Below are 15,358 nucleotides of genomic sequence, written 5' to 3' on the forward strand. Positions count from 1 at the left end.
CGTCCAGGAAGGAAGAAGGGGCCCCAGAGGCATCCCGGGGGAGCAGCAGGGGGTGGCAGGAAGGGCTGGGTAGGGCTGCTGTAGTGTCAGAGGAAGCTCAGACTATGCCAGCAAGCAGAGAGGTGGGAGGGCACATCTGGCTCCCACTCCTCCCCAAGGGCCCATGTGTGTGCTCACGGTTCATAGGTTGGTGCGCAGGTGCTCCGGGCCAGGGTGTCCTAGAAGACACCCAGGGTCCCCGAGGGCCACCCACTGCACCCGCCACGCACTCTCAAAGGGAAGGCTACCGTCCCTGCCTGGGTGAGGGTGTGTTCACATGCGCGGGCATCTTTGACCTGCCTTTCTTCAAAATTAACACAGATGACAACAAACCCATCTGTTGTGTGGACAGCTGAGTGGGGACCTGGGGTGACACGGGGCAGGACGTGGAACATTTCCGTGGCTGTTAAGAGCTTCCTTGTGCCCTTCCTGTCCGCTTCCAGCCCAGAGAGCTGTGCTGAGCTTCTGTCACAGGAACAAACTGCCTGTCATGAAAGGGGGCTAGTGCCTTAGGTACAGATTTCATGTATTTGGTTAAGAGATATTGTTTTTGTGTGTATGGCATTTATGTATGTAGTTTGTAAGTATGTATAGCTGTGTGGATACAGGGACATGTGTGATTGGTGTCTTGGGTGAGGGAGGAGCATCCCATGGGACAGATAGAGAATTGTATGTTCTGGAGAGATTCCCTCAGACAGGAAAGTGAAGTAACAGAGAGGGAGAAAAGCCACTGACAGTGTGGCAGCAGATCTGAGGCAGGGACTGCCCTGCCCTGCCCCAGAGTAGAGTAGAGACCCCAGTGGTTTCAGAGGAAAGGTGAGTTATCACCCTGAGGCTGGGAGACAGTGAAAGTAAGTTACAGATGGAAGCTGAACAAGAAAGAGCAGCCACAAAGAGAAAACCAACGAAAGGGGCCGAGTTTATTAGAACAAACAGCTCCCACCGAGGGCACGGGAGGGCCCTGGCGATGGGAGTCTGCCAGAGCTCTAGGCTGGATTTTTCCTGGGAGCCTTCCCCTGTGTCAGTCTCGTGTGTGTGTGTGTGTGTGTGTGTGTGTGCACGCATGTGTGTGTTTATTTGTATTTGTGTCTATATAACAGAGAGAGAGAGACAGAGACAGAGACTACTTCCCTTCCCAAGAATGGACAAGCCTTTCTTAAAGGGGCCAGGCCATGTTTTCCAGATTGGCCTGAGTTCCCCTGACCTTCCTTCATATGTGTAGTTTGTAAGAACATAGCCATATGTCTGTGTGTGGTCTTCTTATGTGTACATGCGTACATGTGGTTTGTGTGTAAGTAGATGTAACATGTATCTATGTTGCTGTATGCATGTGTGTTCATGATTAAGTACATGTAACTAAACATTTATGTTTAGTTGTAGTATGTACTTCTACGCACATGTAGCCATTTGTAAATAGCTAAATACATTGTGTACTTTTGCATAAGTATATATACATGTGTAGTCTGCATGTTAGAACATGCAGCTACAGCCAGGTGCAGGGGCGCACGACTGTGACCCCAGCACTCTGGGAGACAGAGGCAGGCAGATTTCTGCTGAGTTCAAGGCCAGCCTGGTCTATAAAGTAAATCCAGGACATCCAACATGTGTGTATGCATATGAGCAGCTTAAATATACTTATATACATGTAGCTGTCTATATGCAGGCAGTTGTGGGTATGCAAATATCTTTGTGTAGTTTTAGCATAAATACATGTAATCATGTGTGTATGCATGTGTATGGGTAGGGTTTATATGAATAAATATGAATGGGTATATCTCTGTATGTACATATGTGTAGCTTGTGCACAATACATGGAACTATATGTAGTTGTGTAGATATAGTTGTGTCTGTGTGCTTGTATGTGCTGTTTTTAGTTGTGTGTAGGTATGTGTCTGTGTGTGTGTATAGTTTGTGCTGTGTTCTTGTATTGCTATATTTTTAGTTGTGAGTAGGTATGAGTGTGTGTGTGTGTGTGTGTGTGTGTACCTGTATGTGTGTAGTTGTATGTCTGAGCTCCTTTTTGATGTATTTTCCTGGAGCATTTTTCATTTCATGTTTTTCTTGGAGATCCCTCACGATGAAACTGACTTCCTATTTCTCAGAGCTCCATGAGGGTAAACTCAACCCCTGAGCCTTTCCTACACGTCACTTTACTTCCTGTACATAATTTGTGAGATGAGTGAGTAGGTTACATTGCTTCTGCCTCATCAGTAGGGAAGTGTTACCTGTTAAAGTCCTGGGTTGGTCCGAGGACTGGGATCTAGGCTGGTGCTGTACAGTCTAGCCAGACCCACAGCTGCCCATCTCCACCTCCACAGGCCCCTCTCTCACCTCGGCCTCTCCCCCCTCAGGACCTGGCGACTCCTCAGGCCTTTGCCCGGAACCCATCACAGGTGTGGGAATTCTACCACTACCGGAGGGAGGTCATGCAGAGCAAGGAGCCCAACCCGGGGCACCTGGCCATTGCCCAGTGCGAAGCCCGGCTACGTGACCAGGGCCGACGGGTTGTGGTCATCACCCAGAACATCGATGAGCTGCACCGCAAGGCTGGCACCAAGAACCTGCTGGAAATCCATGGTGAGGGAGACCAGGCTTTAAAACACAGCTTGTCCACCCTACACTGCTAGACACCTGTTCATCCTCCAGGATGCTGTGGCGCTTCCCTGAGGGACACATTGGTGCCTGTTAGTACCTGAAGAGCTCCTGCTGGCGTTAGGGTCCGGATCTTGTTGAAGAAAAGACCCCAGACTCACGTAGTACGTAAACAGCAGAGAGTGTTTGTTTTCTGCAGAACTCCAGCAGGCTGGGGTCACACCTTGGCAAAATGTTGAAGACGCGCAGGCCCTGTTTATAGGCATTCAGTCAGGGGCATTCCAGGAATGAGTAGGTGGTCTTTACCTTGATTGGTGGGCAGCCAGCCAAGGGTGCAGGGCCAATCCTGATTGGCCAGGGGCATAGGTACTTTCCCAAGCAGCTATGATGTAACCATGTCTGGCCCGGCCAGATGTTGGGGCAGTTTCTGATTGGTTGCCCTTTCCCTGTGGTTTCTTTTTAGAAAACGAAACCAAAACTGAAACTCAAGCCTAGTCAGGTAAAGACAAGCCTGTCATGGAGTCAGAATGGCGTGATGGCGGGTGGACAGGAATTAAGCCCCCTCGCTGGTAACAAGAGGCACCTTGCCCACTGACACAACTCACTTGTTATTTCCTACAGCCTGGTAGTTGGAGTATGGACTGAAAACCAATGGTGTCAACACCCCTGGGGTTCAGTTACATAAGTCCTACCTGGACACACCAAAACAAAACCTGCATTTCTCCCAAAGACCCCAGCGCACAGTATCGGGTGTTACTGGTGTTCCTGTCCATTAGAGAAGCGCTGTCTACACAGCCACAAGCTCCTGCTCCCAGGGCTGCTGTGGTAGAAGGCCATGCTGTGACACAGCAAGCCATGGAGGGAAGCCGACAGGCCAGGGTGCTAGGACCACTGTGGCTCAGCAGGATTGGACATGGCCCCTGTGACTTCAATATCCAGGGAGCGTTTATTTATCCTTTGTTCTCAGGAGGGAATTTGCCACTGAAGCCACCCTAGAGCCCGAGGGAGGTGCTGGCCCAGGCCCTTTTCTGTAACAAGCTCACCAGGTTGTAACGTTCATGGAGTGTGTCTCGGGCTCCTCTGGCTTCTTTTCTCTGTGGATCTCTGCCCAAGGCCATGAGCATCAGCGTCTACAAAGCTGCAAACCCAAGAAATGTGTTTCTTCACATACAGGCTGAGATGAAGCCCAGATGAGGTGCAGGGCCTCTTCTCTCAAGGGCTGCAGCCAGCAAGGGGCAGGGCCAGCTTGCCCACTCATGACGAGAACTGTTTTCTGAGGTAAAAATAAAGGAAGCTCCCTCATTTCATTAAATTCCATTATGATTTTAAGGTACATAAGCTACGTGCTGATACTCAGAGAAGTGGGAGACTGAGGCAGGAGGATGGTGGGAGTCTAGACTTGGGACCAAACTGAGCAGCACAGCAACATCCTATCAAAAAGAAAAAAAAAATCCCTGAGATAGCTACTTTTTTGCCACTGTGACCAAATGCCTTCAGAGGAAGATGTCTATTTGGGCCTAAGGTTTGAGGTGACAAGGTAAATGTTAAGTAAGCTTTATTTTAGCTCACGGGGTGAGGGTCTGGTCGCACTGCAGTTGTATCCAGGAAGCAGAAAGTTGAACCCCAGTGCCTCCCCACCTCTCTCTCTTTCTCGTCAGGGTCTCACTATGTACTCTCAGCTGTCCTGGAACTCACTGAGTAGACCAGGCTGACCTCAGACTCAGAGATGCACCTGCCACTGCCTCCCGAGTGCCAGGATGAAAGGGATGCACCACCACACCTGAGCTCTCCTCTTCATTCCATCCAGAACCCCAGTCTGTGGGATGCTGGCACCTGTATTTAAGGTGGATCTTCTTCCCTCTTTATAATTTTTTTTAATTTAAATTTTTTTTGTGTGTGTGATTTTACTGTATTTTTTCCCAGATGGTTTTCCTTCTGACTCTCTAAAGCCAGCTTTTTCCGTGGGCTTTGGTGGAGGTCATGGGTCAGCACTAACAGTTGTGGTGGGCATGTTTGGTCCTTCCAGGCTTCCCGAGGTCAATTCCTAGCCACCTTGCTGTGAATGCACAGCTCTCACGGTGATTGGTCTTGATGCAGAACGTGGGAAGCACATAAACGTTGAAGACACTTGCCTCAGAAATGTCCCTGACAGTAGCAGCCTACGCCATGTTCTGGATAACAGCCTTGTCCTCGGGCATGCTTGGGGCAAAGTGTGTGCAATGAACTCGCTGCACGTGGCTGGAGTCCTCCTCTAGCTCTACTGGTGTTTGGTCTTATTTGGGTCATTTTGGAGGCAAGACCTAAAGGAGCTGTTTATTTTATTTTATGTGTATATATCTATGCACCGCGTGTGTGTGTGGTGTGTGTGTGTGTATATGTGTATGTGTGATGCCCCTGGAGTCCAGAAGAGGGTGTCAGATCTTTTGGAACTTCAGTTACAGACTACTGGTGAACCATCATGTGGATGCTGGGAATCAGATTCGCATCCTCTGCAAGAACACTGACTGCTCTTATCCTCTGACCCATCCCTCCATCCTGGTCTCTCTCCCCTCAGATAGCATTTTTTTTTTAAATACATGTTCACAGACATGCCCAGAGGTGCATATGCCAGGTAATTATAAAGTCTATCAAGATGACAGTCAAGCTTAACTGTAGCAGCTAGCCCCTCAGAAAATAGACCCAGATCTGGAGGGCTTCGTTTGGGTCACACACACAGTGACATACTGTGAATACACAAGTCTGGAGCCTGCGGCCAAGCTTATATTTGCAGCGTGACTAATAAGCTCCATCAGCTCAACTTGGGGCAGAGGAGAGGTGGTCCCAAAGAAAGCAGAGCAGGCGGACTGCAAGTGTCTGTGTGCATTGTGGGTGTATTTCTCAGAGCTCCCTGAGCTTGCAGCAGCTGCTGAAACTGTGGCCACCATCATGCATTGTTAATGGTCGCTGTTATTAGAAATCCTTTTTATTTGTCAAGTCAGTTGCTTATTCGGTGAGTTTCTTTGCAAGAAGACACTCAGGTTTTATTAAATCAAAGTTGAGATTTGGTGGCTATCTAAATGACTGACTTTAAGGTGTGAGCCTAAACCTTTAACAGCTGCATCGTCTCTCCAGCCCACTGGCCCTTTGTAACTGAGCACCTAGTTAGGGACTCAGACCCTTAGCTTCAGGCTGAGCAGTTGCTTTCCCTCCAGTTCCATCTGAATGTCACCCCAGGGTCATCTGGGTGACATTGGCAATGTAGTTATCTCCCCTCCAGGTCAAGAAATCCGGGAAGGCATTTGGTTTGGGTGAGTTAAACGCTAGCACACACACGGTGGCTTGAATAAGAATGGCTCCCTAGGCTCAAGTATCTAAATGCTTAGGCATCAGGGAGTGGCACTATTTGAGAAGAATTAGGAGGTGTGGCCTTGTTGTAGGTTTTGAGCTCTTGTAAGCCTATATTAGGCCCGTGTTGCTCCCTCTGCCTTCGGATCAACGACTGTTCCAATACCAGGAATGATGTCGTACTCCCACCAAGCTCCCACCACCCTCCCACCGTGCTCCCGCCACCCTCCCACCGTGCTCTCATCGTGCCCCTGCCACGATAATGGGCTGGCCCTCTCAAACTGTAAGCAAGCTCACAACTAAATTCTCTTTTATAAGACTTGCCTTGCTCTCTTCAACAGCAATACAACAGTGACTAAGACAGCATGTTTTTATATTTCCCATGATTCCTAGGGTAGGCCTAACTGTTCAAAAATGAACATAGGAGCCAGGTGTGGTGGCACATGCCTTTAACCCCAGCAGTCAAGGAGGCAGAAGCAGTCGGGTCGATGTGAGTTCAAGGCCAGCCGGATCTACAAAGCCAGTCCAGGACAGACAGGACTACACAGAGAAACCCTATCTTGGGGAAAAAAAAAAAAAAAAAAAAAAGGAACACAACTTATTTCCTGACCTCTCAGACATGAAGACTTTGCTCCAATGACACTAAGCTTTGTACGTGTCTTTTCCTTCAGGAACACTATTTAAAACTCGGTGTACCTCATGTGGTGCTGTTGCTGAGAACTACAAGAGTCCAATTTGTCCAGCTTTAGCCGGAAAAGGGTAATTATATCATACTGCAGAATAAATGTCATTTCTTCTTGAATTGAGCATGAATGTGAGGAAGTTAAATTAAATGTTCATTGAAGAATCTTATGGCTATTTCTAAAGCAGAAGACTAGACACTGTACTGATATCTGATGAAAGAAATGTTTGACTCATAATTTGCCATGCTGAGTAAAAACTGTAAGATGCCAGAGTGTTTGCTGTGTGATCCCAAAGTTTTATTTAGACAACTTCACACTCTGTCTTCACTTATCTGAACATTAGCTAAAAGACCACAAGAGTACACAAGAAAGGATTAGCTGTGACAGTGAGGAATGGGGAGATTATGGGTAATTTTTAATTCTCCTTCATTTCATTGGGAACTTTCCAACACTTTCATAACAAATGTGTATTAATGTCATAATTAGGAAAAATTTAGGAGTCAACCCAAACTACTGAGAAAAAAATATCTTCTGGGCCATTTCAGAGCAGCATAAACTCATAGAAGAAAAATACTAACATGATTTCACTGGAGAAGCATCAGACTTACCCCAGTCACACTCCCCTACACAAATTCCCTCTTGAAGCAAAACCAATAGTCAGTATTTAAGGTTAATCTCTTAAGTTGGCATGCATGAGCAAGCTTTGTACCGTATACCAGGCAAACGCACAAACTATGTCAGACGCTTCCTCTGCTCTGTGACTTTACCCCTGGCATTCATTCTCTTTAACACTGTTTACCTCAGGGCCCCAGAACCGGAAACTCAAGACGCCAGAATCCCAGTCGACAAACTTCCCCGGTAGGTAAAAAAACTGATGTATATTTGGTGTTCAAGATTGAAGAAAAGGAGGGCTGGAGAGATGCTCCACGGCTAAGAGTCACTGACTGCTCTCCCCAAAGTTCTATTCCTAGCACCCACATGGCAGTTCACAACTGTCTATAATTGCAGTTCTAGGGGCTTGGATACACCAATGTTCTTAAAATAAAGTTAAAAGGTATTAAAAAATTAGAATTCAAAATCTAAGCCCGCCCTTTCTTTCTTTCTTTCTTTCTTTCAAGTGAGATGCCTTGTAGGTGTACAGATGCATCGTCATCCCTCAGGTGAGGAAGGACGAAAGATGAAACATCTTCCAGGTCCTTTTTAGTTAGCCAGTTTCTATGTTGCCCAGGCTAGCCTCAAACTCCTGGGCTCAGGTCCCTAAGTAGCTACAAATACATTGCACAACTTTGATCTCTCTCTCTCTTTCTCTCTCTTCCTCTCATTCTCTGAGTCCTAACAGATCCCTTGGGTTCTGAGAAGTTTCTGAAGCAGTTATGTGACAGATGGTGGTCTTTGCACAGGAAACACATAATTATAATTATAGAATATTATAGTCTCATTAGTGAGTAGCCTTCCTCTTCTGTAGAGGAATTTTAATTCAGAACATGGCTGTTCTAGCAAGAGATCCCATCCAAAGACCTTCTAGGTCTGTGTGATCCAGCTGGAATATAAACACACCTTTAATCCAGGAGCCAGAGGCAAGCAGAACTGAGTTCAAGGCCAGCCTGGTATAGAGCCAGCATCAGGTAAATAAAAGTTTAGGTCCACTCATGGTGATACACACCTTTAACCCCAAACAATGATGGTAAAGTTAGTTTGTAGAAGGAAGCACCCATGTTTGAAAGTAATGTCTAATTGAGTGGCAGAAAAAGTGAAAAATCAGAGAAAGATTTGACAGAATAGGATATGCCCAACTCTACGAGAACAGAGAAAGGGAAGCTATTTAAGGGAGCAACACAGAGAATGAGGAGAGAGGTGATAGCTTTTACTGGGACAGTAATAGAGAGACAGGTTACAGAGAGAGAACAGGCTAGACTCAGGTGAAGACCAAATAAGCCAGGAGAGAAGAACAGATTGCTGGAGTTAGTTTGAGGCCAAACAGAGCAATCCAGAGATTGAGAGAAAAGCCAGATTGAATAAGTCAGCTGTGAGAGGAGTTTGAGTCAGAACAGCCGGAATGAACCAGCCAGCCCAGGCTCAGTAAGAACAAGAAAGGGTGAGCTTATTAAGCAGCAAGTCTCAGAAGCTGAAAACATTCTTGGCCTAGGTTAGATTGTATGGAGGCTAGAAGCTTCCAGGACTAGGCCTTGGTTAGCAGACGGAGAAAGTATGCCCCCAAGACAATAAACAGGTGAATAAAAGTTCCTTTTACATTCCTCCTCCTCAGTATGACGCCCTGTCCAAGAATGAGGAGACTGCAAAGGTGAAATTACAGAACTAAAAAAGTTGCAGCTGGAGAGATGGTCCAGTACTTAAGAGCACTAGCTGCCCTTCCAGAGAACCCAGGCTCAATTCCCAGCACCCACTTGACAGCTCCCAACCACCTGTAAGCCTAGTTCCATGGGATCTGACATTGGATCCTGGCCTTGAGTGCACTGCATGCCCATGACGCACATGCTTAAATGCAATCAAAACACCCATACACATAAAATAAATATATCCAAGCCGGTTAAAATATATTTCTGTATGTTATAAAGGATATTAGATTGTTAAATTGTCAGTTTTTAAAAACCAGATCTTGAAACAGTGCTTCCAAAGAGTATTTCTTGGGGGATATCATTAGGTAAAGTGCTTGCTAGGCAAGCAAGAGAACCGATGTGTGGATTCTCAAGACTTCCGGAAGAATGAGGCATCACCCCCAGTGCCTGTAACCGCAGTGCTGACAGACAGATCCTTGGCACTTGCTGGGCAGCCCGTCTAGCCAAGACAGCAACCTCCAGGTTCAATGAGAGACTGTATCTCAACAAATAATATGGAGAGCAATAAATAGGGGCAGATCGCCTAGTTGAGCCCTGAGCTCCACATGTACACACGCTCAGGCAAGCGCAGCAGTACACAGGTGCCCATGCACAAAACGAGGCAGCCAAGCCCTGCATCTAAAAACAAAACAAAGAACAAACAAGGGGTTTCGCTCTTAAAGCCATGTCTATGTGTGCATGCCTGCATGGTGGGTATGTACACCTGTAATGCAGTGCCCTTGAAGGTCAGAGGCATTTGATTCCCTTAAGCTTGAGTCACAGATGGATGTGAGCCACCAGACTAGCTAGGGTCCTCTGCAAGAGCAGTACGTGCTCTTCACCATCGAGCCATCACTCCAGCCCCGAACTGCTTTCTAAAAAGTGCTTATGCTCCGTTGATACTTACTTGGTTTATTTTAAGCACGGAACTCACTCAGTAGACCAGGCTGGCCTCGAACTCACAGAGATCTGCCTGCCTCTGCTGACTGCTGAGATGAAAGGTGTGTGCCACCACTGCCTGGTGGCACAGGCTTGTAATCCCTGCTATTCAGAAGGTTGAGGCAGAAGGATCACAAATTCATGGCTAGCCAGCCCACAAGTGTGTTCATGGTCAGCTGGGGCAATTTAGCAAAACTGTCTTCAAAGTCAAAAGTCAAAAAGGAGCCCAGGGAAGCAGCCTGTTTGTAGAACTCCTGCTCTGCCTCATGCAGAGCTCCAAGTTCCAGCGAGAGGCAGAGCGAGGAGGAAGAGAGAGAACTAGGCACTAAGAAATTGGCTGTAGACCAGTCTCAAGAGAGAAGTGATCTGAAAAAGCAAAAGGAGGTCATTGGTGGAAATCGTTGGCTCAGGCGCTGGGGCCAGCTTGGAGCTGCTGTTGCGTCCCGGGCAATGGGAGTATTTTTGTGCCAATGAGTGCATTAAGCAGGGAGAGAAATAAGCTTTAGAGCTAGGTCAAACTTAGCTCAAATAGTGTCTCTGTGGATGAAGACAAGATAAGAACTTAATAGGGCAAAGTCGCCTGGGTGCCCACGCCCCGGGCTGGGATCCAGGCCGTCCTGGCCCAGTCGGTTAGAGACGCTTTAAGGATGACCCTCTTCCAGGTGCGAGGAGGCAGGATGCGGGGGCTTGCTGCGACCTCACGTGGTGTGGTTCGGAGAAAACCTGGATCCCGCCATCTTGGACAAAGTGGACAAGGAGCTCACCCTCTGTGACCTGTGCCTAGTGGTAGGTCGCACCTGCCCCTCTCTTTCAGGCTCTGGAGAGTTGGGTGGAGTGTCTGCTTCCCAACTTCTTCCTTGTCTTTCCAGCCCCCTTCCTCCTTGCTTCTTCACTCCCTCCCCTCTCTGAAAGGCGTGTGTGGAAGCCTCATAATGTTGTGCCGGGAAACCAAGAAGCAATAGATGAGAACTCATCTCTTTAAAAGCTCTTGTCATTTTTTATGATGTTTAGGTGTGTGTATCTGCATGTGTATATGTGCACACGAGTTCAGTGTCCTCAGAGGCCAGGGGCTTTGGGTCTCCTGGAGTTACAAACAGTTGGGAGCCACCTGGCATGGGTGCTGGGGACTGAGCCCAGGTCATCAGGAAGCGCCGGAACTGTCAGTAACCACTGAGCTGCCAAGCCTTGAGGCTGCTCTAGCCTCAAGATGATCGTAAACTATGAAACTTTGGGAGCTGGAGAGATGGCTCCGCCAATAGTACTGTCTGCTTCCCAAGAGATCCTGAGTTCAATTCCCAACAACCACATGGTGGCTCACAACTGGAATCTGCTGCCCTCTTCTGGCATGCGGGCACACATGCAGATAGAAACACTCATGCATAAAATAAAATCTTTATAAAAAGTAACTTTGCACAGCCATGTTCTGAGCATCTTTAAAAACCTCTCTTCCCCCATAAAATAACAAAAGGAGCATGCTTTTTTTTTTAGAGCAGTATAAATTTATAGACATAATATCACTGGGGGGAGCGTCAGTTTTTAGTTACTTACATATCATAATGTGTATGCGTGATGTTTGTGTGTGAATGTGCCACATGCGCTCGTGGAGGCCAGACAGAGGACAACTTTGTGGCGTCAGTTCTTTCCTTCCACTTATACATAAATTCTAAGGGCAGAATTCAGGTTGCCAGGCTTTTACGGCAAGCTCCTTTACCTGCCGAGCCATCTCGTCAGCCCTGGCTTAGACTTTAAATAGAATGCACGCGCATTGCTAAATGCCATTGATAAAATGTGCACAAAGCAACGCATAAGAAGGAAATTAGAAATCACTGCATTATACCATCTTGGAAATAATCACCGGTAGCGTTTTGATTTTTTTTTTTTTCTTCCAGACCAGAAGCAAATGAACCGTAGCCTCTGGATGCATGGAGTCTGCACCCTGTTTTCTGAAGGGCTGTGTTAGAGCCACTGCTGTTCCGCACACTGTCTGTGGCTGCTTTTGTACCACAATATCAGAGTTTAGTCCTGGTGGCAGAGACTGGATGGTCTCCAGAGCCTAACAGTTTTATTGTATGGCTTTTTTCTCAAAAAACTTTGCCACTTCTGACCTAAACCCTCCTTTTTGTAGGTGTGTGTGTATAGATATATATAATACACATGATACACATTGTCTTGAGACCACTTTATTCATATGATAATTCAATTGGCAATTCCTATCAACATATCCAAAGCTGCCACGTCTTTCAGTTCACTGCGCGATTTTTCTGGCATACAGATGAGATAGTGAGAAAATCCTATTGCGGGACATTTGGATTGTTTCAGATTTTTTATTTTCTATTGAGTAGCATCTAATATAGCCCAGGAGGGTATCCCGTCATTGTATAGCCAAAGCCAGACTTGAATTCTTCATCCTCCTGCCTCTGCCTCCCGCATGCTAGGATTACAGGCATGCGCCCCACACCCAGGCTGTCTCAGATCCTGGTAGTTTAAGCAGTGTTGCAGGAATACTCAGGGATGGGAATCTTAACACATTCCTCAAGCAGTTCCCTGAGGACGCATTCCCTGAAAGTGGAATTGGCTAGAAGGAGCACGCAGGCTTCACAGTCTCTTTACTCTGTCATTAGAAGCAGAGGCACTGTGTGGCAGGTCTATTTCCATTCTGGATTGGATTTACTGCACACATCCCATGTGGAGGGCAGCCCCTGTGGTCACGATGGTCATCCGTGGGGAAACCAGCTTTACAAAACGTGTTCTGGCCTTTCCATTCCTGTGAAGGGTGTTCGTGCCTGCCAAAAGGTTAACAGCGGTTATTTCCCACCTTAGGAAAAGAACACATTTGCACAACTTTAAAGACCAGAAGAAAAGTAACCGCAGAGCCATGCCCTTTGGGTCATTTCTGCGCTTCTCTGTCCACTTGTGTAACTGTCCTTGTCTGTCACGTGTTCTCCCCCACTTCCGAGGACTGGACAAACACCAAGCAATGTCTCTGGCTTGCCTCCATACTGCATTTTCCATCGCAGCTAAGCTTTCCTCACACCTCCTGACAAATTCCCCTGTTGTGTCCTCTCCACCTAGTGCAGCCTTTGTCTACTTGCTTTGCAGGTGGGGACGTCCTCTGTGGTCTACCCAGCTGCCATGTTTGCCCCTCAGGTGGCTTCCCGTGGTGTCCCAGTGGCCGAGTTTAACATGGAAACCACCCCAGCCACCAACATATTCAGGTACAGGGATGACCATGGCTGATGAGGGGTGGAGGGTGGGCTTGAAGATACCATCCCAAGAGACTGAACAGTTGTGAGTTCTGTGGAGGACAAGAGAAAGGCGAATGAGGGCAAAGAAAGGAGTTTGTGGGGTTTTTGTTTGTTTGTTTGATTGACTGATTGATTTGTAGTTGACATCTATGAAAGCAAAGCACCATTAACCACAGACTGGGAGTCGCCACGGAACATTTTGTTTTCCACATTGACACGTTATACTTTTCTCTAGACTTTAGACTTGCATTTGTAGTTTTCAAGTAGATGAGGTCACAGCCTTTACGTGGTGGTAAGAGTCGCCGTCTCTTGGGTGTGTGCTGTTGCAGTAAACGTCAAGCATTTCTGATTTCCTTCGTGTCTTGACTGACTGAACCTCAGGGGTCCTTTGCATGTCAGGGTTTGTACATGGCTGACACAGAGATAGGGTGTGTGCTCCTCACAGCCCTGCTTGGGGCCTTTGAGCACCCGGACCGCTCGGTGCCTCAGCCACGATGTTGCCCCGTGTGTGATCTGTGGAATTTAACCGAAGTGCGTGGCGTAGGAGACACTGCTTTAGTCCCAAGGATCGGACAAATCAGTGACCCAGATCCAAACCTGCCCTGTTGAAGACTAGATGCCGGTGGGCAGGGCTGGCAGGAAGCAGGATCATGGCGGGCACATCATCTGGCTTAGGGTGCTGAGGCAGTGGGGAGAGCCTGGGTGCGGTTCTGTGTGGAGGCAGACAAGCATCAGGACTCGGTGGGGTCCCTTGGGCAAGGCCCAAGAGATAAAAGAATATGCTGAGAGGATTGTGTGAGAGACGAACTCTCCAGATCCTGGGACTACCTGATGCAAAGGCCCAAGTCAGGTGCACAGGCAGGCAGTGCGGGGACCACCATGGGGCCCATCTGGTTTCGGGAAGTTTTCACGGGGAGAGTCCAGGAGAGATGATTGGGAGTAATAAAGTAATGCAGTGGTATGTGGGGAAGAAAGGCACTTCCGTCCGAATACCAATTGCTTGTGGAGGCTAGAAATTCAAGGAATCACACCGAAAACTGTAGGCAGTAATGCCGCTTTATCTAGGGTTTGAAATGCCCTTGCTTTTAAGACACAGTGGCCGCATTTGACGGGGTAGTTGACTGCTCGCCTGGCTGTGCCATCACGAGTGGTGATCAAGGCCTCTTTGCCTGAGTAGCTGGGCCTCTATTGATCACGTAATCTAAAAGTTTACCTAGCGTGAGTCCAAAGAAAAAGGATACATGCATGCCTTGAACTTTATACACATACATGTACATATATTTGTATATATACATACATGTATATTTCATTATATATATATGTATATATTTCAAGCACAAATAACTCCTTATTAGCTTTAGCTTTGCTGGTTTTGACTATCACACAGGCCTTCCATTTGAGATGCACTTTGCTAACAGGAGCTCACCTTTCCTCATTCCCATAATTTTCCTGGTGTTCCCTTAAGCTTCCAAAAGATAAAAATCACCCGAGCCCTTACAAAGAAACCAAAGCAGACACCCATACCTCCTGAATCATCATTTACAGCTGGAGTTCTTGACAGGAACTCGATTTTAATTGTGTGTGTGTTTGTTTGTGTGTACATAAGTGCACACAAGTGTGTACATAAGTGGAAGCCAGAGGGTTTGGATCTCTTATTACAGGCTGTTGTGAGCTGCAAGATGTGGGCGCTGGGAACTGAACTCTGATCTTCTGCAAGAGTAGTACCTGCTCTTAGCTGTGTAGCCATCTCTGTAGCCCCTCTAGTTTATTTTCCATTTTACTTTGTAACGCTGGGGATTGAACTCAGAGCCTGTGACACTAGACAAACTCTCTTAACTCCAAGATAAATCTTCAACCCAAAATATACATCTTATTATAATTTAATATGTAGCCCAGGCTGGCCTCCACCTCATGATTCTCCTCTGTTGACCTCCTAATCCTGGAACTATTGGCGTGCTCACCATGTCCATCTAAAATAGAGCCCATATCATGCTCTAGGGGTTTCTTATTCTTCCCATGACAGGGATGTGGCCCAGGGTAGCACAGCACAGAGTTCAAACACGTGGCTACTCTCAAAGCTGATTTTAATTTTATAGAATCACATTTGTCTGTGTTTGCTTTTGTGGCCTGCGTTTTGAGAAATCTAGAAGTCATGGCCTTGACCAGTGTTGTGGACCCTCTGTGTTTTCTTCTAGTAGTT

The 15,358-nt window shown here is 47.1% G+C and overlaps 1 protein-coding gene across 2 annotated transcripts in view; it reads left to right on the forward strand.

Annotated features, from left to right (window-relative positions):
* The window catches only part of Sirt5 (sirtuin 5), a 28,930-nt gene that overhangs the window by 12,213 nt on the left and 1,359 nt on the right, over positions 1–15,358 (forward strand). For both annotated transcript variants that reach the window (XM_021630347.2, XM_021630351.2), the window contains exons 4-8: positions 2,391–2,616; positions 6,627–6,714; positions 7,443–7,496; positions 10,576–10,699; positions 13,013–13,128. In XM_021630347.2, the coding sequence (XP_021486022.1) occupies positions 2,391–2,616; positions 6,627–6,714; positions 7,443–7,496; positions 10,576–10,699; positions 13,013–13,128 (608 nt within the window). The remainder of the gene's footprint in view (positions 1–2,390; positions 2,617–6,626; positions 6,715–7,442; positions 7,497–10,575; positions 10,700–13,012; positions 13,129–15,358) is intronic.

The sequence above is a fragment of the Meriones unguiculatus genome, chromosome 19, assembly GCF_030254825.1.
Source record: "Meriones unguiculatus strain TT.TT164.6M chromosome 19, Bangor_MerUng_6.1, whole genome shotgun sequence".
In the NCBI taxonomy this organism is placed as follows: Eukaryota; Metazoa; Chordata; class Mammalia; order Rodentia; family Muridae; genus Meriones; species Meriones unguiculatus.